At 31.5% G+C, this 22,671-nt stretch overlaps 3 protein-coding genes and 1 pseudogene across 4 annotated transcripts; 1 reads left to right on the plus strand and 3 right to left on the minus strand.

Moving 5' to 3' along the window:
• The first annotated feature begins 3,196 nt into the window (after positions 1 to 3,196).
• LOC100794128 (cationic peroxidase 1) lies at positions 3,197 to 6,364 on the plus strand. The gene is made up of 4 exons (XM_006596394.4): positions 3,197 to 3,486; positions 4,490 to 4,681; positions 5,328 to 5,493; positions 5,654 to 6,364. Exons 1-4 carry the CDS (start codon positions 3,271 to 3,273, stop codon positions 6,037 to 6,039), a joined length of 960 nt encoding a protein of 319 aa, XP_006596457.3. The 5' UTR covers positions 3,197 to 3,270; the 3' UTR covers positions 6,040 to 6,364.
• Positions 6,365 to 8,716: 2,352 nt separating this feature from the next.
• Positions 8,717 to 10,304, minus strand: LOC102669565 (cationic peroxidase 1-like; annotated as a pseudogene).
• A 1,301-nt stretch (positions 10,305 to 11,605) lies between these two features.
• Positions 11,606 to 15,419, minus strand: LOC100811170 (peroxidase 4-like). Its single transcript, NM_001254186.2, has 3 exons — positions 15,175 to 15,419; positions 13,404 to 13,598; positions 11,606 to 12,517 (listed from the first exon to the last, which is right to left on the minus strand). The coding sequence occupies exons 1-3, from the start codon at positions 15,394 to 15,396 to the stop codon at positions 11,951 to 11,953; spliced, it is 984 nt and encodes a 327-aa protein (NP_001241115.1). The 5' UTR covers positions 15,397 to 15,419; the 3' UTR covers positions 11,606 to 11,950.
• Positions 15,420 to 19,768: 4,349 nt separating this feature from the next.
• On the minus strand, positions 19,769 to 22,451 carry LOC100811869 (biogenesis of lysosome-related organelles complex 1 subunit 1-like). Of its 2 annotated transcripts, XM_041008844.1 has the most exons (4): positions 21,916 to 22,451; positions 21,656 to 21,818; positions 21,370 to 21,575; positions 19,769 to 20,179 (listed from the first exon to the last, which is right to left on the minus strand). In XM_041008844.1, the coding sequence occupies exons 2-4, from the start codon at positions 21,768 to 21,770 to the stop codon at positions 19,883 to 19,885; spliced, it is 618 nt and encodes a 205-aa protein (XP_040864778.1). In that variant the 5' UTR covers positions 21,771 to 21,818; positions 21,916 to 22,451; the 3' UTR covers positions 19,769 to 19,882. The 2 variants fall into 2 exon arrangements, with proteins under 2 accessions (XP_040864778.1, XP_003544921.2); XM_003544873.5 differs by lacking the exon at positions 21,916 to 22,451 and having other exon boundaries at positions 21,656 to 21,864.
• Between the last annotated feature and the right edge of the window lie 220 nt (positions 22,452 to 22,671).

A 22,671-nucleotide genomic window follows, 5' to 3' on the forward strand; every position in this document is an offset into this window, starting at 1 on the left:
AATAAAAGAGAACATGACGTGATGTGTGTGGGTAATATGACATGGGAAATTTTATAAATCACATCAAAAAGAAAATTCTGACAATTATTTTGTCAGAGGTTATAAAATGTTGCAAAATTCTTTAATTGAATGTGGATATGTTGAACAAGGAAAAACAATAGTGACGTACTGCACATCAATTTTTCATTTTAGACTTCCAAATTCATATATTGTTTAATATATAATATAGGTTCTCTATTTTGGATATTAAAATTACATAGACTTGGGAATTTCGATGGCGAAGTCCACATCTGAGTAATAACTCTCAAGTCCTTAATTCAAAATAAAATTAATTTATATCATAACTACTTTGATTAGTAAATGAAAGGCTTTTTGATCATTGTACAATTTCAATTCTCCAAATTTCAATTGTACTAACGGGTCTTTCAGGTAAATTTGTGATTTTTGTCTCTCAGATCCAATTAACTGGACTTTTAGATACTATAATTATACAAATTTAGTATATTATATAATATATTAACATTATTTTGGTTTATATATATGAAATAATATATATACTCGAGGACTAAGATTGTACAATTATAATATCTAGGAAATTTAATTAAACAATTAGAACCTATAGGTTAAAATTTACAATTGTGATCCTTAAAAGATTTGTCCTTGACACAATTAAAACCAAAGAAATTAAATTCTCTAAAACCAAAGAAATTAAATTCTCACAATTATGATAACTGAGATACCAAAAGTACAATTAATTAAGCTTAAACGAAAACATAGCCCAATTTATTAAATTAACACCAGCGCTACTCGTAGCATTTTAATAAATCAGTTGTATAACTTAAATTCGTTTAATATACCTGTGTTTGAATTCATATGGTCGATGACAAATCAGCAAAATTCACTAAAATGACTTAATGGTGGAGGGTTTAAATAACTTGCATGATATTTTAGATTTAAACTTTTTTGTTTTTCGCAACATATGTTCGATCTAGACGTGGTAAGGCGAACCATTTAGTCAAGAACAAGATTATTAAGAAATATTTACCCACGACTCACTAATAAATTTTATTGAAATTCACATATAAAAATATATATTATTGTAGTATTAAACAATTTATTGAAAGAGATCTAAACAATATAGAATAAATTATATACTGAATGATGTTTCATCCAATTCCTTCCATCCTCCATTTCTTACTATTATACTAACATATGTTAATTATTTGAAATACTTTACAATTAAATTTTTTATATATTACACTGTCTATTTTCTCAGTAAGAGAGGTTATTGCAAACTATTAAAAAACAAGAAGTTTAGTGCAATCTGAATAAACTTGGGAAGGATGTATAGGTATATTATTTCTATAATTAATACAACAAGTCTTAATTAACTTTGATGTTAAGGTAGAAAACCAAACCTAAAATGACTGAATTAAATATATAATGAAAGTAATAGAACCTAAACCTAATCCAGCAGTTTCCCATAAAAGTCAAATCTTAAGACTATGGAGGAAAAGTGAAAGAATATTTGACTGTAAATAAACTTTGGTAGCATTATAACTACTCTGCATTCATGAAGATTAGGCAATAGTCCAAGCGTGCTGGACCCAACCAGCTTCATGAAGATTAGGTCGACGAAACTGGCAATGTTATTGTGGATGTAGGATTGGGGGCTTGGGTGGCACGGTTGAGGGAGAGGGAGACATGGGAGCCGATGAAGATGGCAACGTCAATGACTAGGATAGAGAGGCACGACAACGATGACAAAATGAATGCGAATAAGAAGAGTCAGCTGATGTGTCACATTTAAAAAATTAATTAAAAATTACATGTTTTACATTTAATCTAATGTGGTACAATAAATAGATAATTGATGTGTATTTAATTAAAGGACTCTGTTAATAGAAGAGACATAAATCATTTTTTTTAAATATTAAAAGTAAAAATAGTTTTTTTTATTAGAGATCAAAAATAAAAATTATATATATATATATATATTCAATTTTTATTTTTAACATGAACACATATTTAAGTCTAAAATATATATTGGTTCTATTTTAATATAGGAACATACATTTAAGATTCCCCTTTCTGAATGTGAGAGTTAATTACTAGCCGTTAGTTTCAATTTCCATAAATGAAAGCCGTTAGATTTAATTTGTACACCTTGATCGTTACTTTGAAACATTAAAAATTATATTTTTTTAAATCTAATAATATAAGGGTTTATATAAAGTTTAGACTTTTATTTGTTCTAAAGTCTTGAAGTTGGCAAATATGGGCCTCAAAACAAATTATTGGTGATGTTGATCGAGTTTTTTTAAATCCATGTATCAAGGATATGATAATTATCTATTGACTATGTTATAGCATGCATGCTGTTTGGTGATAATTATTTGTTAAAGAACATGGCTATTTATAATTGAGACTCATTAATAATTGTTGATCACCATTCTATTCATTTATATTAAAATTTACCTAAAATACAAAATATTTTTAATTTATAAAAAATGAGACTATAGTTTTTTAAATTAGACTAAAGTAGTATAATTAATTTGAGATTCTTCTAAGCAAGCACAGTGTAATTTAGCTACTTTAAAAGACTGGTAGATCGGATTTAATTGCATAATAACAAGCATAGTGTAATTTCTGCCCCTTCCATACATGTAATGATGAGCATATTGTAGTAGTGTCTTTGGTGGTTCTTCTTAAAGGATTACACCAATACAAAAAAGGCTAGGCACTGTACACAATCATTTAATTATAAATTATATATTAATTTTTTTATAAAATTATCTAAAATGTCATATCAATAATAATTTTTTATTTAATAACAAAATGAATTGTTTTTAGATTGTTGGTGCATCCCTATTAAAACTCTTATATTAAATTGAGAAGTGCCGGTGAAACTTTGTCTCTAAGATATTCTCTTCTATTGGTTACGAGGGTTCTGCTAATATACAAATAAGAGTTACCTAATAATTAAGAAATAAGACGCACATATATAGTGAGAGTCATCACATGCATGCATGGATTTTACTTAATGGAATAGAGTAGAAAAATGTTAAAATTAATATGTCTCTTGTAGCAAATTTGAAGTCATGATAACCACAGACAAATTGGTCCATAGGGTCCAAAATGGAGCTATACCGCGCGCACCACACTATAAATAAAGCTTGAGGAGCAGTGTTTACTTCACAAGTTCAAAGAAACATGCACCATTAACTACTTTAACTTCTTCTAAGTGGTGTGCTATCACATATTAAAACAATGGCCTTTCACTCCCGTGGTCACATGTTTTCTTTCTCCACCATTTTTCTTTGCATGTTTTCCATGGCCTCTTCTCAGTTAACTTCAAATTGCTATGAATCAACATGCCCTCAAGCCCTCTCTATCATCAGAACCGTGGTGATCGGAGCAGTTGCCAAAGACCACCGTATGGGAGCTTCCTTGCTCCGTCTTCATTTTCATGACTGCTTTGTCAATGCACGTTTTCTCTTCCTTCCTAGCCTCATTAATTTTTCTGATCATTTTCAATTAATCTCATGCATATATATAGGATTAAATTCGATCCGAAAAAATATATATACTAGCATGATCGGCATGCATTTACTCTGCTTTTCAAAATGTACTTAGAGAAGCCTACACATTTTATTAGTTTTGTTTTTGTATACAAAGGTCGCATTGAAATTTAAATCTATAACCTCTTACATACTAGTGGTTGTGCATTTAGTTTTGTTTAAAGTCATGAGGGATTTATTTTAGAAACAAAAATAAGACATACATCAATCTTTAATGAGAAAATCATGAAAATAGATTTTAATATAATTTGATTTATCTAATTTGTATCTGTTTAGAATATCTAGAATTTATTTTCCCATTGTTAGGATTGTTTAAAATTCTATTTAGGAAGGCTTATAGTTTTGGCAAACCTTTATACAAAATTACCGTTCTTATCCTTTTATACTTGGGCATTTTTTCCCATAAACTATATATCATGCAATTTTTTTCGTCATATATATGTGTGTGTACGTGTAAGCACTCATGCATCATGCATGATTCTTGTTTTCGTGGTCTAACCTAACATGCATGCGCATCCGGTCCTTGATAAGTATGATCGAGTGTGAATTTTAAATTCAAACTGCTTTTTGTGAGTGGAAGAAAAAAAACATTGTTTGGCGTAGTAGTTGAAAGTTAATTGAATTTAATTATAGCACGCATGAAAATAAAAGTTGACATATATCCACGTTCAGTTTAACCAAATAATATTCTCATATACCTTCCTAGCTACATCGTTTTGCCAAATTAATTAACTTAAGCTTTTAGATTAGTTAGAAATATTTCTTTAAATCGTAGAGGATGTCATGAAAATATAGCTAATTAAGCGTTTAATGCAGATTAGAAGAATGAGACATATTAAATTAACTGCATTTTTAACTTTTTGGATATTGGTAATTAATGTGTTACGTGATACAAATTTGTATTGTAGGGATGTGATGCATCTGTTCTGTTAGATAACACTTCGACCTTTACTGGAGAGAAGTCAGCTGGTGCAAATGTGAATTCTCTGAGAGGTTTTGAAGTAATTGATGACATCAAAACTAAAGTGGAGGCTGCTTGTCCCGGAGTTGTTTCTTGTGCAGATATTCTAGCTATTGCAGCCCGTGATTCCGTTGTTGCAGTAAGTTTAATAAATATGAACAAATAAAATCCAAAATGATAAACATATTGATATATAGATATACTTGTTGGCTTGTTACACTATTATTATAGAACATGTCTCGTTATAAAATTTGATAAAGTTTCACCTACTCGTATTATAAACCAGATGTACAAGAATTATAAATTTTTACAAAGCTATTGTTTTTCTCTCTTCATCTCATTATCTATATATCTTATCTCACACATTTCTCTCTTCTCTTCCTATTTAGAAAGTGTGTTGTGAGAATTTTGGTAATCTCATTATCTATATATCTTACACTTTTCTCTCTTCTCTTCCTATTTAGAAAGTGTGTTGTGAGAATTTAGGTAAGTAAAAATAGTATTACATACATGATTTTTTATTTAACACTTTCATTTAAAAAAGACATATTAATTTGAGCTTGAAGAGTAAATGATTCTAATAATCATTTCAGCTATTATTTAGAAAGATGGGGGTGACAAGGACAGAAATTCAGACCACAAGGCCGTTATAGTAGTTTTAAAAATACTACTATCATAAACTAATTACTCCAAGAGCTTAAAATAGTAGGTAAAATTACATAAAACAGTGTTATATCTAACAATTCACTTTTTAACAATTGAGTGGTATTTTGGTTTTATCTCAGTTGGGAGGACCATCATGGAATGTTGGGTTAGGCAGAAGAGATTCAACCACGGCAAGTAAGGATTCTGCCACTACGGATATCCCATCCCCACTAATGGATCTTAGTGCCCTTATATCTTCTTTTTCAAAAAAGGGGTTTAACACCAAGGAAATGGTAGCCCTCTCAGGTAAATAAATATTAGAGGATCTCTCATAATAATCTCTAACTTTGACTTTAACTAATTAATTAATGGCATTAATATAAATAAGATTATATATTATGTCAACAATATATATTATCACACATATGAATCTTGAATCATTTAATAATTTTTCATGCATAAATAGGAGCACATACAACGGGGCAAGCCAGGTGTCAGCTATTCAGAGGCAGGGTTTACAATGAAAGCAGCATTGAGTCAAACTTTGCAGCATCACTCAAGTCAAACTGTCCAAGCACTGGTGGAGACAGCAACCTTTCCCCGCTTGATGTCACCACAAGTGTTCTATTTGACACTGCTTATTTCAAGAACCTCATCAACAAAAAGGGACTTCTACATTCTGATCAGCAATTATTTAGTGGTGGTTCAACAGATTCTCAGGTCACTGCCTATAGCAACGACCCTTCAGCTTTCTATGCAGACTTTGCTAGTGCCATGGTCAAAATGGGAAACCTTAGCCCCTTAACAGGGAAAAGTGGCCAAATTCGTACTAATTGCCGCAAGGTTAATTAATTAATATGAACAAAAAACATGCTCATTCAGTCACAATATATATGTATGGCCTTTTATTTTCTAGTTTATGTTTAGTCATAATAAGCTAAGAATATTGAAGTGTAAGGTGCTGTGGTTAGAAGCTTTAGTCCTCTCAAAATAGAGGGGAATAAAGAAAAGTTTCTGTGGTTTGTTAGTTAGAGTCTTGGATCAATGTATCATCCTTTACCAACAAGAAAATTTCAGCTCCGTATAACTATATGTACTTTTAATCTAGAGTTATTTGTACTGCCGTAATGCATACTTGTGCCTCAACTATATAGTATATACAATAAGATAATCACTCCAACCAGCTAAAAATGTAGAACAGTGAATAATGCTATTCTTTTTAATAAATTTGGTTAATTCCGGGTTAATTATATGAAGCGCAAGGACCTCAAGTTACTGACAATATATATATATATATATATATATATATATATATATATATATATATATATCAGCACATGAAAAAACTACCTTTGCCAATGATTTTTTTTATTTGTTACTCTCCTATCAATATTTTTTGTTAGGGGATCTTCTTCCAATTAAGTCAGGGGAGTAACTGGTCCATTATAACATACTATACCCTGTCAAATAACCATAATGATTTGATAACTGTTAGAGATGCCTCAGCTTAAATTTTTGAAATAAATGATCCTTAAATAGGCTTAGTTTTAACTGAATATATGTTTTATACAATTCTTTCTACCAAATAACGACCTTAGCATTTAGAAAGACGACTTATGCATGTACCATGAGATTTCTAGTCTCAATATTACATATATTTCCTAAATTTTATCAAATAATAATATAGTTGAATGTAATTAGTGCCACACATGATTTTCTGTGACATGCTTTAGCCAGATCCCGATCATCATCCGTTGAAAAAAATTGCAACCAATCTCCACCATCAAAGAATTTTGCTCTGTAAAAAAAAAACATAGTCAATTAAAAGAATTGCAGACTTCAAAATTGAACTGCAATGCGTGCAGCTGCATGCAGAGTTGGCTATCATATTTTCCAATTTCAGAGGTATGACTACTTTATAAATGAAGCTTCCTAAGTGCCATGGCCAATTGAGTCAACGAAATGGGAAAAAATCAAAAGAGTATAGTGTTAAGCACCAAGTAAGACATTCCAATTATTGAACAGTGCAGCAAAACGCGTGCTTTGTCCTTTAATAGCGAAGGAATATATATTCCTTATGCTTTGTTCATTAAATTTGAACCATTCAGGTATGGCCTTATGAAATTTCTATGAATCAACTAAATCAGCTTCTGAAAATTATTAGCCAAATGTCTATTGCAGGCGAGTAATACATAAATAAGTAATAATTGATGGATGACACGTTTTCTAAAGCTCATTGCACGATATGAAGCTAATATAATAGCACGTTAACCATTTAGCAAAAAGAAAAGCAAGTGAAGGAGTTTGCTCCTAAATTTCTGACATAGATCATCTTATTTTCAAAAACAATTTTTTTTTCAATTCATAAATGTTTCAATTTTTTTTTTAATTTTCAGATCGAATTTTAACATCTTTAATATAGTCAACTTTAATGAATCTGTAATTTTTGTGGATCTAAGTTTAATTAAAATGAATTTTGGTTTCATTGTCTTAGGTACTTAATTTGCAGTACAACCGTTTGTTCTTTTTAAGGTTACACTTCAAAAGGTAGGGTGGTGGGGGGCAGAGAAAACCTACCTTAGTTATCATGATAATGACCCATTCAGCAGTTGATATGTCAGATAATAACTATTCAAACAATTAGTCATAATAATAACTATTCAAACAATTAATCATAGGTTTGTTTGAATAAATTTCTCTACAAGTACTTATATATAGGAGAAAAAAAATAATAAAAAAATAATTTTTTCATAAATTAAAATTAGTTGTGCCAAAAGAATTTGATTGACCATTTTTATTAAAATTTTTCTTTTTAATCATATTATTTTTATTTGCAAAGCTCTATACTTAAAATAGATCCGAGTTCAATTTTACTTGCACCAGTGGTTACTACACGTGTAATTTGATGGTTAAGGGCAGGGCGATACTATATAGGGGAATTTAATTAATATAAAGGGTTTATCATGCTTTGTAAAGTAATTAATATATATATGATATGACATTTTAATTTCTTAACGTTTTGGGGTTGTTGCCCGATCATCCCATACATAATTCTGCTCTACGCAAGAAAGTAGGTGAGAAGTGTGCTTGTGTAAAATCTGTCATGAATATATAACTTTTTGAGATGACTGTGTCAAGAAATATAAGAATCATGTTTTACCCCAATTGAAAAAAGTAAGAAGGAATTATATAAATATGTATGTATCTTTGAACTACTTGATCTTGACAATAAACATGTCCCATTATGATGGGAGTAGGCAGCAACGTGTTATCACATAGTTTAGAAATATCAAATAAATATAATCCATGGTATGGAAGAAATTGCCTAGTTCGCTGGCCTTCACTTCATACATGCATTTTTTTCTTTCAACTCTTGAATGAAATAACATTCACATCAGTTAAATTGCATGATGTTGTTTTTTACTCAAACAAATAGGTCTTGATGCGTTACTGATACGTTACATTTTTATAACCATGCATGCACATGTAAAATTTTAAGTAATATAAACACTTTCATGTAAACCATCCAATATCACTTTTTGATTGTGATTACAACCGAAACAAATACATTTTGATATAAACACTTCAAAGGCAAGAGCCAATTGGTCTCACAACGAAACAAATGAAAATAGTAATAGTAATAGCAACGAGGTTCATATTTTTGAACCAAGAGTCTTATTGCCACAATCAATAAACAGTATTTTAAGATAAGGATTATAAAAATTGGCACATGACTTTATATTAAACAGTTGCTCAATCAATATTCATGACATGCAGTGCTAGTAGTTGACTTTTCTGCAATTGTACACCTGATCTCTCCCTCATAGCCAGTAAGAGGCTTCAAGTTACCCATCTTAATCATGGAAACACCAAAATCTCTTGCAAAAGCATAAGGGTCATAGGTGTATAGCTGCACCAATCTATCACTTTCACCACCATCAACCTTGAATAGCTCTTGATCAGAATGGAGGAGACCCTTTTTGTGCAATAAAGCCTTGTAGTATGTGGTGTCAAATTGTGAAGGAGAGGAGGCATCAAATGGTGATAGATTAGTGTCTCCACCGCAAAAATGGCGCAAAGTGGCTGCGAAGTTGGGGTCTATGTTGGTGTCATTGAAGATCCTGTCCCTGAAGGTAATGCACTTTGCTAGTCCAATGGTATGGCCACCAGAGAGGACCAGGCCATGAGATTGGAAACTAGCAAGAAGCTGTGGGAAGTTGAAGAATGGGGGAGGGAGACTGGCATTTGCAGCATCCTTGCTTGCATATCTTGCATCTCTTCTGCCAAGTAACACTTGGTACCAATATTATGGACCCCCCAACTGTTAATAGATACATACATTATGCATAATTTGTTACTTTTCCCTTTTTACTGTGCGTGAGGCACACAATTTACAAGAGTCCTATAATAATATTTAACACACTCTTTTTAACACATTCAACTTGAAATTTGTATACACAATAAAATAGCATATCAAAATAGAGTGTTCAATAGTGTGTTGAGAGTTTTTTTTTTAATCAAAGAGTATCAATATGTTCAAGAACAAAACGTTGTTATATGATTTGAGACTATCATGTGTTCACATAATCTCAACTAATTTTTATGTGATATATAATTGAGTTTTTTAATTTAGGATTGAAAATTTTGATTACATGCTATATAGAGATTGAATGTATAAAATATCATAGACACGTGCTAGTTTTAGATCATACGATAATTTGTTGTACGAGGAGAATTTAATTTGTATGGCACTCACTATGGCTACTGAGTCTCGAGCTGCTACAGCTAAGATATCTGCACATGATATTACAGGACGATTGCATGCTTTGTCAACTGCTGCTTTGATTTCATTAACCACCTCAAATCCTCTAATTGAATTTAGATTTGGAAGTGCAGTCTTCTCCCCCGAGAAGGAAGGTGTGTCATCTAGCAGCACTGATCCATCACAGCCCTGCACGTGGACATTTCAGATTCATGGTATTTAATAAAATACTACTACTATAAAAGAAGTGATATATGTCATATGTAATGCTCCTGTTCTGAACTTTTGCTATGGGTTCTTAGTTTATCATAGTTGGAAATTTTTGTGATTGGGTTCTGACTTGTACCCTACGCATCATGTTACATCACACTTGTTTCATTTTGCTACTTGCAGGCATTGGAAATTAATTAATTGTTTGACACGATGATAAAAATATGGAATTAACCTGATGACTACCTGAGCTAGCCAAGTCTGATATATATTTTATATTTATTTATGCAGAATAATTGGATGATGAGAGTTGACGAGGTTTTTCAATCATTAGATTTGACATACTAACAGTTGAATTATTGGTTAATTAATTAGTTGAAACAAGCAGCACTCGAAGCTTATAAGTTTACTAGTCTAATTAAAACATTAGTTAAGAAGCTTGACATATAGAGTTGATTCATGCGAGGTTTTATGGAAACCTAAAGGAGATATTTCTAAACTTGATTTAATTGGAATTGGGCCTTGTGGTTGTCATATTAGGCTTCAAATACATAACTGCTGAACAGAAATGCTAAAGGCAAAAAGGGAGTTTTTCTCTCCAAGGAATAGAGGCAATTGCTTCAGGCATCTTTTTAAGCTTTCGAAACACTTAATTTGAAATGTAAAATACATTGAAAAATAACCTTTCCTGACGGATGCAGGAAGCAACTATGGAGACGCAGGAAATACGTAATTGCCAAGAATAGAGTGCAATTGCATAACTACTTCTTTATTATTATGAAGGAAAATGCTAAATTGGAGAGTTGCTTCATTAGCAAATGGTCCCAAATGAAAATCTAAAGTGGTTTTTTGTATCAGACTCTTCTTAATAGTTGGATGTTAATTATTGTCCAAGGAAGGAGTATACTACCAACTATATACTATCAGAATTAAATTTGCTTAACTATCTTGTTGCTAGCTAATATATATATTTTTAATCTGCATTTGGCATAAATTCCAAATTGGTGTCTTGGTTGCGATGACGACAGGCATGTTAGTATGTTACTGATAAAATAAACAGGAACGTGAAATTGTTCTTTTGTAATTGTTGCTCTGATACAATTCACGTGATTATAAATTTTATATGCAAACTTAACAAGTGTAGGCTTTCCATTGGATAGTTTAAAATTTAGAGTATTAATTATTACTCCATTCTATTCATTTAATATTTTGTGCATACTAACTAAGCTGACAAGAAATTATCTGTGCATGGATTGAACATGACCATAAATTTTTAAGTACTGATTATTTGCATCCAAAAGGCACAAATTATTGTATTTTTTTGAGTATTTCAAAAGATTTATGTCCTATTTTATTCGCCTTCGAGTATTTATATACCAATATTTGTCTAGTACTTTTAAACAAATAAGTAAGAAGTAGTATTGGTTTGCATGCATAACATTGGGCTTAGAAGTTAACGATGTAATAACCATTTGAGTTCAATTCACGATACATATGAAGTTGCTTAGTACTTGAAAAGAGTAATTCCTTTTGGATTGAAACCAACACATACAACATAAAAATACAATTGAATCTTAACATAGAAACTCAGCATCTCAACCCAACGGCTTAAACTTTTTCGGAATCCAACTCACTTAAACTCATTGAGTCTTGATAAGTTTCCGAATCCAACCCACTTAAACTTTTTTATAGCAAAAATAAAAACTGACATGACTAACCTTATAAAACAATACAGTTTCTTATTCTTTCCACTGTATATGCCATTATTGTAATCCAGACCTTGCAATCCAACTAGTTGACCCTTCTGCAATTGCATCTGATTTCTCCCTGCCTCCCAGTGAGAGGCTTCATGTTCCCCATCTTGATCATTGAAGCTTTAAAATCTCTAGCAAAAGCCAAAGGGATTCTACTATATAGTTGCACCAATTTGTCACTTTCTGTGCCTTTTCCCTTGAACAGCTCTTGATCAGAATGGAGAAGACCCTTTTTGTGCAGCAAATCCGTGTAGTATGTGGTGTCAACTCTTGTGGGTGTAGCATCAAGTGGATGCAAGTTGTTGTCTCCTCCGCTTTTCGGACATGTCTTCCTCACAGATGCTGCAAACGTGGGGTCTATTATGTTGTTGCTTACGTTGTAGATTCTGTTTCTGAAGGTGGTGCACCTTGCAAACCCTATGGTGTGGCCTCCAGAGAGGGCCACAAGGTCCCTCACGTTTAAGCCGTGAGATTTGAAGTTGGAAACAAGCTGTGAGAAGCTGAATGTTGGAGGAGGAAGATTGGAGTTTGCAGCAGCTTTGCTTGCAGTTCTTGCATCTCTTCTGCCCAACAATACTTGGTACCAGTAGTGTGGACCCCCATACTATTAACAGTGAAAGAAGCATGTTATGTCATTACATTTTCAAAAACTTTCAATATTACTACTATCACAATAAAAAATAGTTGTTAGTCTAGACTTGTTTAAGTTGAAATTGATTTTGTTGAGTGGAAATTAAAGTTTAAGTATAGATTTACACTATTTTTACATGTAACAAAACGAGTTATCCGACTCGATACATGTTACAAGTTACCATAGGCCGGACCAAAAAAAAAGTTCATATTTAATTTGGATTTTTAAAATGAGATGAGTCAAGTATGACTTTTTGTTCTTTTGCTAGTTTTTTGCAAATTAGATCCCATTCAGACTAACTCAAACTCAAAATTTTATCAAGTAGATTTGGCTCAGCCCTTCTATATATCTTGATTCTTGACCCATTTTACCATCTGAGTATTGATAGGATACCTTAATAATTATTGTTTAATAAAATATAGTGATGCTTGGGTATACTTAGGGTGTGTTTGTTTTTTTCTTTTGCTTTGGCACACATTCCGAGGTAAATCTAACGATTCAACACAAAATAAATGCAAAAGCAAGAGTATTAATCCGTTGATAAAATTACATTTGATTTCTTTTCTCTTTTTTGTTTTTAATAAATATTTTTCTATTACATCATGTTATCTATACTACTTGCATTTATTTATCTTCTCTTTCTATCTCTTTAGGTGTTAAAGTTTGGTCTTCACTATAATATTTTCTGAGGGCTCTCGCAATGGCAGATCGAACTAATAGTTTCTGTCAGATCGATAAAATATTATAACCATATATATGACTCATGAGAGCAAGCTTATTAATTAATCTTTTCTGTTAGTAATGACATTTTCTAATAGTGTTAGATATGAGAATGAAAAGTTTGTTAGTAAGTACTTACTATGGCTATAGAATCACGGGCTGCAATGGCCAAGATATCTGCACATGAGACCACATGGCGTTTGCAGGCTTTGTCCACCGCAGCTTTGATTTCATCAACCACAGAAAAACCTCTGACTGAATTAAGATTTGGCAATGCAGTCTTCTCGCCAGTGAAGTTTCGGGTGTCATCTAGCAATATTGATCCATCACACCCCTGTAATTTCGAATGCATTCATATTATATTTCAGTACGTAATTAAATTAAATTATGGTACCATTACTATATATAGTAGAAGTGACATGGTGAATTAATTAATATTGTCTTGGTTTTCTTTGGACAATTTTTTTATGTGACCAATTTTACCCTGTTATAAACCTTTTACAGCTCACAAAAACAAGATAAAGCATTGAACATCAAAGAAGATTGAAATTTGTCTTGAAATTGTAATTACAATAAGCTACTGTTTTTATTTGAAAAATTAATGAAAGCTAGCAGCCATGAGTTAGGTGTGCATCGTTTTCCAAACAATTTAAAATTTGTATATAGTTTCATTATTTCATATCATAGTAGCATGATTTTTGTCAGTTTGTCTAGCATATATAATAATAAGTTCAATTGATTATTGCTTGCTGGCCCACTGTTACTGTACGTGGATGATAAGATAGGATAAAAAGTGGTTATAGGAGCAATAATTGCAAAAAGAAAAGTAAAATATAAAAATAGATTGGTACGTAAACTTGTTATGAAGTTCCTATCAACTATGCATGTAATCAAGTTAAGAAAATTTTAAAAGAATTTATTTCAGACCCTTTGAGTGATGTATATATTTTAAAAGGGAAAAGATAAACTATAAAGATCATAAAGTAGTGATATGATGATAAAAAAAGAGAAATATAAAATTAATGTTAAAATTAGAGTGCTAAAAAATTACAATAGAAAAAAAACATTTATAAATTAGCTCTAAATAAGAGGGTTTCGGGACACAAATTAAAATTACGAAAAAATATGTGTTAATAGTATAAAATAATTTATATTATTAATTATCTAATTATAAAATATCATATATGATAATTTTATATATTTTTATAATAATTATTTGTAATTGATTGATAATATAAATATTTTTATAAATAGTCATTAAACTTTAAAGTTTACCTCTGAGCTTCATTTACTTTTTTTCCAGCCATGGTTTTACACGAATGGACCAAAAACTAATAGCTAATTTGATTTTTCATTTTCATATTCCGAGAGGTTTATATTGGAAACAAAACTGTAATGATTCTTTGTTGTGTCTAAATGGTGATACTACACAAATTTAAACATGCCATATATGCACACTTAAGCATTTTTGTTAACAGTAACATAGGCATTCATATACAACAGCTTAATGGAAAAATTTAGATGCTCTTAGAGTGAGAAATTTCATATTCTATACAATCGAATGAATATTGCATCTATATATATCATTAAAAAATAGTTATAGTGAGGCACAATAATAATTTATAAAAGGACAAAAATGTTTTTAATCCCTGTACTTTTAGTTAAATGTGATCAAGTTTCTTATATTTTTACATTAATAAATGTTGTCCTTAATTTTTTTTAAAAAAAAATATGAGTTATGTTCCTGCGTTAACATTAAAAACATAAAAGAGACTAAATTTACATTTTTTTTTTTATTTAAAAAAACCCTTTATGAAACTAGCTAGCACATGTTAACTGGTTAAAAGCTAAGATATTTTTCTTGTTCCATATAGCACATTAATTGAGAGTGTTTAATAGTAGTAACTTACATTTACGAAACAATCATGGAAATGCAAGCGCAGAAGAGATGCTCCGATGCGTCGCTCACGGATAATTGCTCGTTGAACCACTGACTTTATAACTGGCAATGCCTGAGGGCAAACTTTATCATAGAAATGGGGAGAGAGGGTTGCATTGGTAGGGTTCATCAATGTGATCACCATAGCAAGCACAAGCACAAGGAATGAATATTGGATATGAAAAGAAGCCATCTTGTTATATGTTTGGGTGTTACAAAACATTGCTAACAAAAGAAAGGACTTATATAAAGTGAAGGTACAAGGTACCCACAAGCCATCCAGCCTCATTATTGTTCATTGGTTTAATAATTTACATTAACAACATTATATTTTAGTTAACTATATGTGATACCTTTGACCAAATTAAAGTTGGCTGGAAAGTTGAATATAAGTTAATTATTACTAGTGCATCAAATAGAGAAAGGAGGAAGTACATAGCCAATTGTCTTCAACATCGATCAAAACCAATTGCTTCAAATACAGTAGACGGCCATCACCTTTAACATTTATAAAGTACATTTTTATATTGCAAAACAGCAGCTGGCATCCATAACAAAAACCGTTCTTTTCTTCTTTGTATCAATCTACATAATTTTTTTTATTAATTTAATTAAAATTTATTTACAATATACAATAGTTTTTAGTATATATATATAATTCAAGTATATATATATATAAAAGATTGTTAATTTTTGTAATAACCACTAAAAAGTTGTGATAAGATTATTTCTAATTGTCTGAAGATGTATCAAAATTAAGTTAAAAGGTTATTAAAATACTTTGGGAACTTTATTACGTAGACGTAGTAGCTATTAATACTGTTACAAATCAATGTAACACATGCAATAATACGGTATAGGTATATAGTCATATTTAACAAATAAAATTATTTGGTGATTAATCGATTTAGAATTATAGATCTAAGATGTATATAACTCAACCTAAAATCAAAAGAATACATAATCATTTAGCCTCGAATCAAAGAATCGAAGCTAATTAATGTAACTTAAGAAAACCATATAAGGAGAACATCACTGAAATATGGCTTGGTCTAAAATCAAGAAATTACATATAGATTAGTCTTAAAAAAATATGTTGGATCCATTAAAAAAGATACAGCAACTTCTATTTAATCTATCAAGATCAATCTAATAATAAAAGATTTAGCATAAAAATTTAAGTTGAGTTTTAGTGAAAAAAAAACATAGGGTGAATTGAAATTAATCTTTGAATCAAAGTCATGCTTGGTGGCCCATTAATGACTATGTCATCAATTTAATCCCGTCATCACAGGATTCAATCATCTTCGCTACTATAGACAAGTTTTGCTGCAATTAGAAGCACCAACTTAGGTGACAAGTAAAAATATTAGGTTAGCATTACTAAATAATCCCAACTCGTCAGTTTACAGTACATATATTATTTTTCATCAACAAATTGTTAACAGAACAGCTAATATTCCCAAAAGTTGTTGGACAAGCATTTGATTTCTTCATTCTGAAAAGACTGAAAGGTTATAAATTACAACAACAACGACAAGGAGCCTTATTACAGTCAATGGAATTCGTTAAATTATTCAACCGACAACATCATTGAGTTCTATAAAAACTAAATCTTTTTATCAAATAAATAAAATCAAGGCGACCATTTTCTTATCTCTAAAAAAATAGTTTTTAAATAGTAACAATAATACTATAAAAAAAAGGTTAGCATCCCCATCATTATCTATTTGATATGCACGTGGGACCCTTTATAAATTATAAGAGAGGGTGGCATAGAGAAAAGGGACAAAAAGCATCTTATTATTCTTTCCCACCACCAAGAGGCATGCATGCACAGACAAGAGAGCAGCTGCCAAAGCAAGACCCATAAAATAGTGATGGCTAAGAAACAAAATCACTTAGAATCTTTTTCTTTTAATGAATTAAGAACAACCTATTGCCAAACCAACAATAGTCTCTCTATTCCTAAGCTAAAAGAAACATATAAATTTCTTCCTCTCAAAAAGTTTTTTTCCAATCAGCCAACCCTATTAGAAATTTCTTCCTCTCAATCAAAGGTTTACTGGGCATATCGGCAGACAAGTCGGAAGCGATGATCTCAATATCCCTATGGACACCAACTTACTCAAGCTCCAACATTTTGATTAAGCTCATCCTTAGCCTCATTTTTTGTGTGTTTCATTTGTTTCTTCCTAAGCAAAATTTCATACTAAGTCTTAGCCTCTGCCCCCTAACACTAAGAACCTCATCAAGAGTCAAGACTATGCTTCCAATATATCACTCCCATCTTTTCCTTGAGAATACTGATTTCCTCATTAATATTTTTTTTTAAAAAAAAAAACATATTCAGCCTCATGTTTTCAAACCTAAACAAGGTGGGACCCTATTTCATCTTACTAGACTCTAAAACAAAGAGAAAATTGTAAGGAAGTAGACAAGCCAAACTCTCTTGCTCATGATCAGCAAAAGCATATATCACATTAGATTATATACATGGTCTTCTTGCCAAATAATGTTGATACATGATCACCATCTAGTTCTCACTTAATGGTCATTTTATTTTGGCTCATCAAGTTTAAGGATTATTCTTCCTACACCCAACAAATTTTAAAAAATTTTAACTTTATCTTTTATTCTATAAGGTCAATCTATAATTCATAGAGTCATACGAATTGTTAAAAATATGTTTTACAAAATAATTTCAAATTAATGACATATATAAGTCTCAAACTTGTGACTTTCAAGTTACTAGTACGTCACTTTAACCAATTGAGCTAACAAATCAATTATGTTAAAAAATAATTAATCTTGATATATATGACACTACAATTTTTAATATATATTTAATACACACATAAGTTTACTTAATAAATTTTATTACAATTAATTTTGATTTAATAATTTATTTTTTTACATATATAAATTTTTATTATGGATTGGTAAAATATGTAATCCTCTTATGAATTCGTATGGATTGAATGTAAGTATATTTTTTATTTTTTCCTCTTATTGTTGGGCGTATTGAAAAAAAGTTGAATGCATGAAGAAATCCCCCAAGTTTAATAAGGTGATTCTAGCCACATGACGGGGAGATTTGGGTCAACTTACAACAAGTGTTAGTTGGAGCCCTTTTGGGTTGATTTAACCAACACCATTTACCTGATTTTTTTTTAACTCAATTTACCAGAGATTTTCGAATGAGACTATATAGGGAAGTTGTCATCGTTATAATAATGTTTATCACTTAGAGATACTTGCTGTATCAAATCATAATCACAGATGAGATGTAAACCTTTTTTTAAGTGACAGATACCGAAATCGAATGAAGGAAAATAAGTACATCAACTTCTGATGCCACTCATCATTCTACATAAACCACATAGATATTCTTCTAAGCACGAAATTGACCTTGGGTGGAGAGTTTCAACTCATTTTTCTTGAAAATCATACTTGGTCATCTCAATCTTTCTCCTACATAACAATCACTGTCTAATACACATTGCCATAAAATCAACAAGTTTAGGATTCTATGTAGAAAAATAGAGTTGGCTCACTCTCAAATGCATCTCTCAGTAGAATTGAGTAAACTCGGTTAAGCTATTTCACACTTACAGAATTTTGAGCCACAACTGAGTTAATTAGCCTGTTCTTTTAATACATACCTGATCCCAAATTGTCCAAAACAACCATGCTTTGGTTGTCCCCTTCAAAGCACTGTTCTGCAACTAAAAACACAAAATGCAGATGAAACACCTACACTGTTTCTGCTCATAGCTGCAACAAATTCTTGACCCAGCAAGCTATGACTCAAGAAAGCAGCACATTTGTATCCAGCAATTCAACATATAACCAATTTTTATGCAAACCCAGAAATGCATTGCATAGTAACTTTTGAACCCAGGCACTCAACCACAAATTCAAATCATTTTCTGCAAATCTGTTATGTTATAAGTGTTATCTGCAAACTGTTTTATCACTTATGATTTATGTGTTCAGTTATCTGTTCTATTCTGCAAATCATTTTGTCTCTGGTTAAATTATTTGCATGGTGATTCTGTTTCATTGATTGTCTTCATATTTGTATGTTCTAAAATGTTGGGGACTTCGATTTTTGTTTACAAGTTTAGTTCATCAAATGCATTGTATATGATATAGTTGTAGTTATATAACCAGGTTATGTAATACATTATGTACAGAATTCAGTAAGGGGGACTGGGTGAGTGCAAATAATAACTCAAATCCTTTGCAAGTATGACTTAGAAATTCCATGGATAAAATTTGAAAAAAATAAGGCAAAATGCCACAAAAAAGCTAGGTTGCCCATTCCATAAAAATGGCATAGGAAGATACTTGTTGCTAAAAATTCTGCATTTGTGCTGTATCTTCCAGATACACCAGACTCTTGAGATAAGAGCATAAGGCAAAGCATCCTGTTTTTTTTTGTTTTTTTCTTTTAATCCTTTCTAGTTTTGAAAATTTTATAGTGTTTACAGGGAAAAAAAATTAAATTGAATAAAAAGTAGAAAACATAACTTATTCAGAATAAGGGTAATAATCAATTCTTGCTTCTTCAAGCTGGTTACTTCACTGAAAACAAAGTCAAATGACTAATACATGATATTCGATATTATGCGTAGAATAGAAAAATGAATGAAAAGGGATTAGAAATTTATATTTCATTGTGATATGCATGGATAAAGTTGTGCTTTGGTGACTTGTTGGTCATGGGTTCGAATCCGGAAACAGCCTCTTTGCATATGCAAGGGTAAGGCTGTGTACAATATCCCTCCCCCATACCTTCGCATAGCGAAGAGCCTCTGGGCAATGGGGTACGAAGTTTTTTTATTGTGACATGCATGAAAACTTGCTGTAATATCACTCTTGGAGTCTTGGTGAATATTCTGTATAGCTGTGGTGATACTTTTACAATCAAATTCCATGATCTTCATCCAGTTCTCAAAGTCTCCAATTTCCTGAGTTCAGATGAATGTTTACAATGAGTTAATAACCAAATTTTATAACAGTAAATAATTAAATAATAAATTATGCACAGATCACCTCTAGATGGCATGCCTTTGACGATTACCATTGCACTCCAAAGAAAATATACAATATACAGTATGCATTATTATAATATAAGCCAAATTTAATAAGAAAGTAGGCATAAGTCCTCTCCTCCAATTCCATCTTTATACTTGATCATATGACTGTGAACAAGGAGTCTCTTAAAATAAAGGATTCTAAGTACTAAACCGTTTATTCCATGGTTACTCTGTAACCAGATTAATGCCTTATTTCCAGAATTAAACCTCAATTACAGGGATATCCCCGTCCAAAGAACCAAACCTCTAAAGCTTTTCATAAGCCAAAAAGTGCCAAAAGAGAAACTAAAAGACAGTGCCATCAATCTAAAGCACAATGAACATCAGGTAAGAAGAAACGTCACAGTCTAGGTTTACTAAAATTTAATTATCAGCCCAATTACAAACCCAATAACAAGGTCTCTAATTACAACCCAAAACCACAACTGCAGCCAAAATGCCAAGCTTTTTGTAGTCTTATGATAACACTTGTGGCCATTAGCCATAGATGTATGCAATTTTTCACAATAACAAGGATCATGACAAAATTACAACTACACAAGTAATTTAAAACCTTGCCCAATAAATTCAAATGCAGCCATGTCAATCACACTCACACCCTTTAACTCGTACCCTGATCCGCAGTCAGGCAACAACAACAACCACAACAACCATATACAAATAAAATTCTGTCTTGAAAACTGACTTCAGCCATAGTCTATGCACTCAAGCAGGGTAGACGGCATGCGTCAACAAACACACCACCCTAGGTTAAGGGTTCATCAGCAAATGGAGTAATGCGCATTTGCTATCCTAGTTTTAATCAGAACAGAACCATCCTTAACATCACAATAGCAACACTCCAACAATCATAATCAAGGTTGTTGCTTTCTTACGTGTCCTTTCTAATCCATACAAATTACCCAGACTCATGCCCGATGCACAACACAATAATAACAAATACATTGCAATAAAAAAGCAAGGAAGTAAACTAAATTATAAAGTATGCATCTCAGAATATTGTAAATGCAGCATATTGATCGAAATAAAAACGATGAATGATAACAAGTGAATAGCAGTACCTTGAGAGCAGTGTTGAGGGCATGAGTGGCAGCGAGCCATTGATCGGTTTGCTTCATGAACCTGGTGATGGTGGCAGCCAGAGTTCGAATTTCAAGCTCAATTCGCTTCTGGTTGATGAAAGAATCTTGGACCCCACCATTCACTGCTTCAACCAGCAAATCAGAAACACGCTCGGCTTTCCTTATTGCGTCCTTCTTGGCTTTGTCTGCATACCCAGATGAAGAAAGTTGGTGTTAGCAAAACAAAATAGGATTTTGAAGGAAGGTGGAGAAGGGGGGAAAAGACCTGTGTGGTGGGCAAGGACAAGAGATTTGTGGTGGTGAAGATCAATCAAATGTTGCAAGGAAGCTTCTAGACCTTTTGGCTCTGCGTCCATTGCCATGTACCCTTTTTCATTCATTCAGTTCTAACTTCACTTTGTAAAGTTAAGAAGCCCCAACTACTTACCCTGCAAATTTGACAATGAAATATTAAGTGAATGTTGTTTTAACATTTTCTTTTGACTTAAATATCACTTTGATCCCTGAAATTTGGGTTAAGTTTACCTTTGGTAGCTCAAATTTAAAAGTGATTTTTTTTAGTTTCTGTAATTTGGAAATAACTCACATTTGATCCTCCTTATCATATGTAACTATGAAACTAACTCTATTCATATTTATTTAGTGGTGTTTACAATTATTTTTGGGTATAGAATAAAACATTTTTCATCGTTGAGTGAATGGCTTTTTGAAAACTAGAGATAATCTCAATCCGGAACAAGTATGTGTTTGTTTCTCATGAGTAAGTTTGTCATGTAAGAGCTGTGTGCCAACAAGTTGGGTTAAGGAGGTGAGAAAAAAGGAATACCCTCTCTGATGGGCAAAAGGGTACCCTTGGTCTCTTCATTTCCTATGGCTATTTGTGAAGCAGTACTGCCACCCATTTACTGCGTAGAGAACACTTACTAACATGCTGGTTTAGCTTATAGGATCAACTGAAAACAATAAAACCTGATTTGACAAATCACAGCTTAATTTTCTTTTTTTTTTCTTTTATCATCAAATATTATTTGTTAAAATGTTAATTTTATGAGTAAAAAAATTAAACCGTGACCTTTTTCTTCCTTTCTTCTATCATTCTTCCTTAATCATTTAACTCATTTTATATCTCTTAAACCACAACTTAAATAATATGGTTGATTAAACTAAAACGAAATTTATAACCTCTTCAGTTTGAAAACAATAATCCAGGCAGAAACAACATTTTGGCAATTGAATTCAGTTGTGGGTTAGCATCTACCAGAGGATTGTGCAGAAAAGATG

This window comes from Glycine max, chromosome 14, assembly GCF_000004515.6.
Source record: "Glycine max cultivar Williams 82 chromosome 14, Glycine_max_v4.0, whole genome shotgun sequence".
Lineage (NCBI taxonomy): Eukaryota > Viridiplantae > Streptophyta > Magnoliopsida > Fabales > Fabaceae > Glycine > Glycine max.

Coding starts and splice junctions, on each gene's coding strand:
- LOC100811869 (XM_041008844.1), bottom strand. CDS start 21,770: ATGAATGAAAAAGGGTACATGGCAATGGACGCAGAGCCAAAAGGTCTA. Junction 21,576..21,655: donor TGTCCTTGCCCACCACACAG/GTCTTTTCCCCC, acceptor CTGGGTATGCAG/ACAAAGCCAAGAAGGACGCA. Junction 20,180..21,369: donor CCCTCAACACTGCTCTCAAG/GTACTGCTATTC, acceptor ATCTGAACTCAG/GAAATTGGAGACTTTGAGAA.
- LOC100811170 (NM_001254186.2), bottom strand. CDS start 15,396: ATGGCTTCTTTTCATATCCAATATTCATTCCTTGTGCTTGTGCTTGCT. Junction 13,599..15,174: donor TCCATGATTGTTTCGTAAAT/GTAAGTTACTAC, acceptor TCGAAATTACAG/GGGTGTGATGGATCAATATT. Junction 12,518..13,403: donor CCCGTGATTCTATAGCCATA/GTAAGTACTTAC, acceptor CACTGTTAATAG/TATGGGGGTCCACACTACTG.
- LOC100794128 (XM_006596394.4), top strand. CDS start 3,271: ATGGCCTTTCACTCCCGTGGTCACATGTTTTCTTTCTCCACCATTTTT. Junction 3,487..4,489: donor TTCATGACTGCTTTGTCAAT/GCACGTTTTCTC, acceptor TTTGTATTGTAG/GGATGTGATGCATCTGTTCT. Junction 4,682..5,327: donor CCCGTGATTCCGTTGTTGCA/GTAAGTTTAATA, acceptor GTTTTATCTCAG/TTGGGAGGACCATCATGGAA.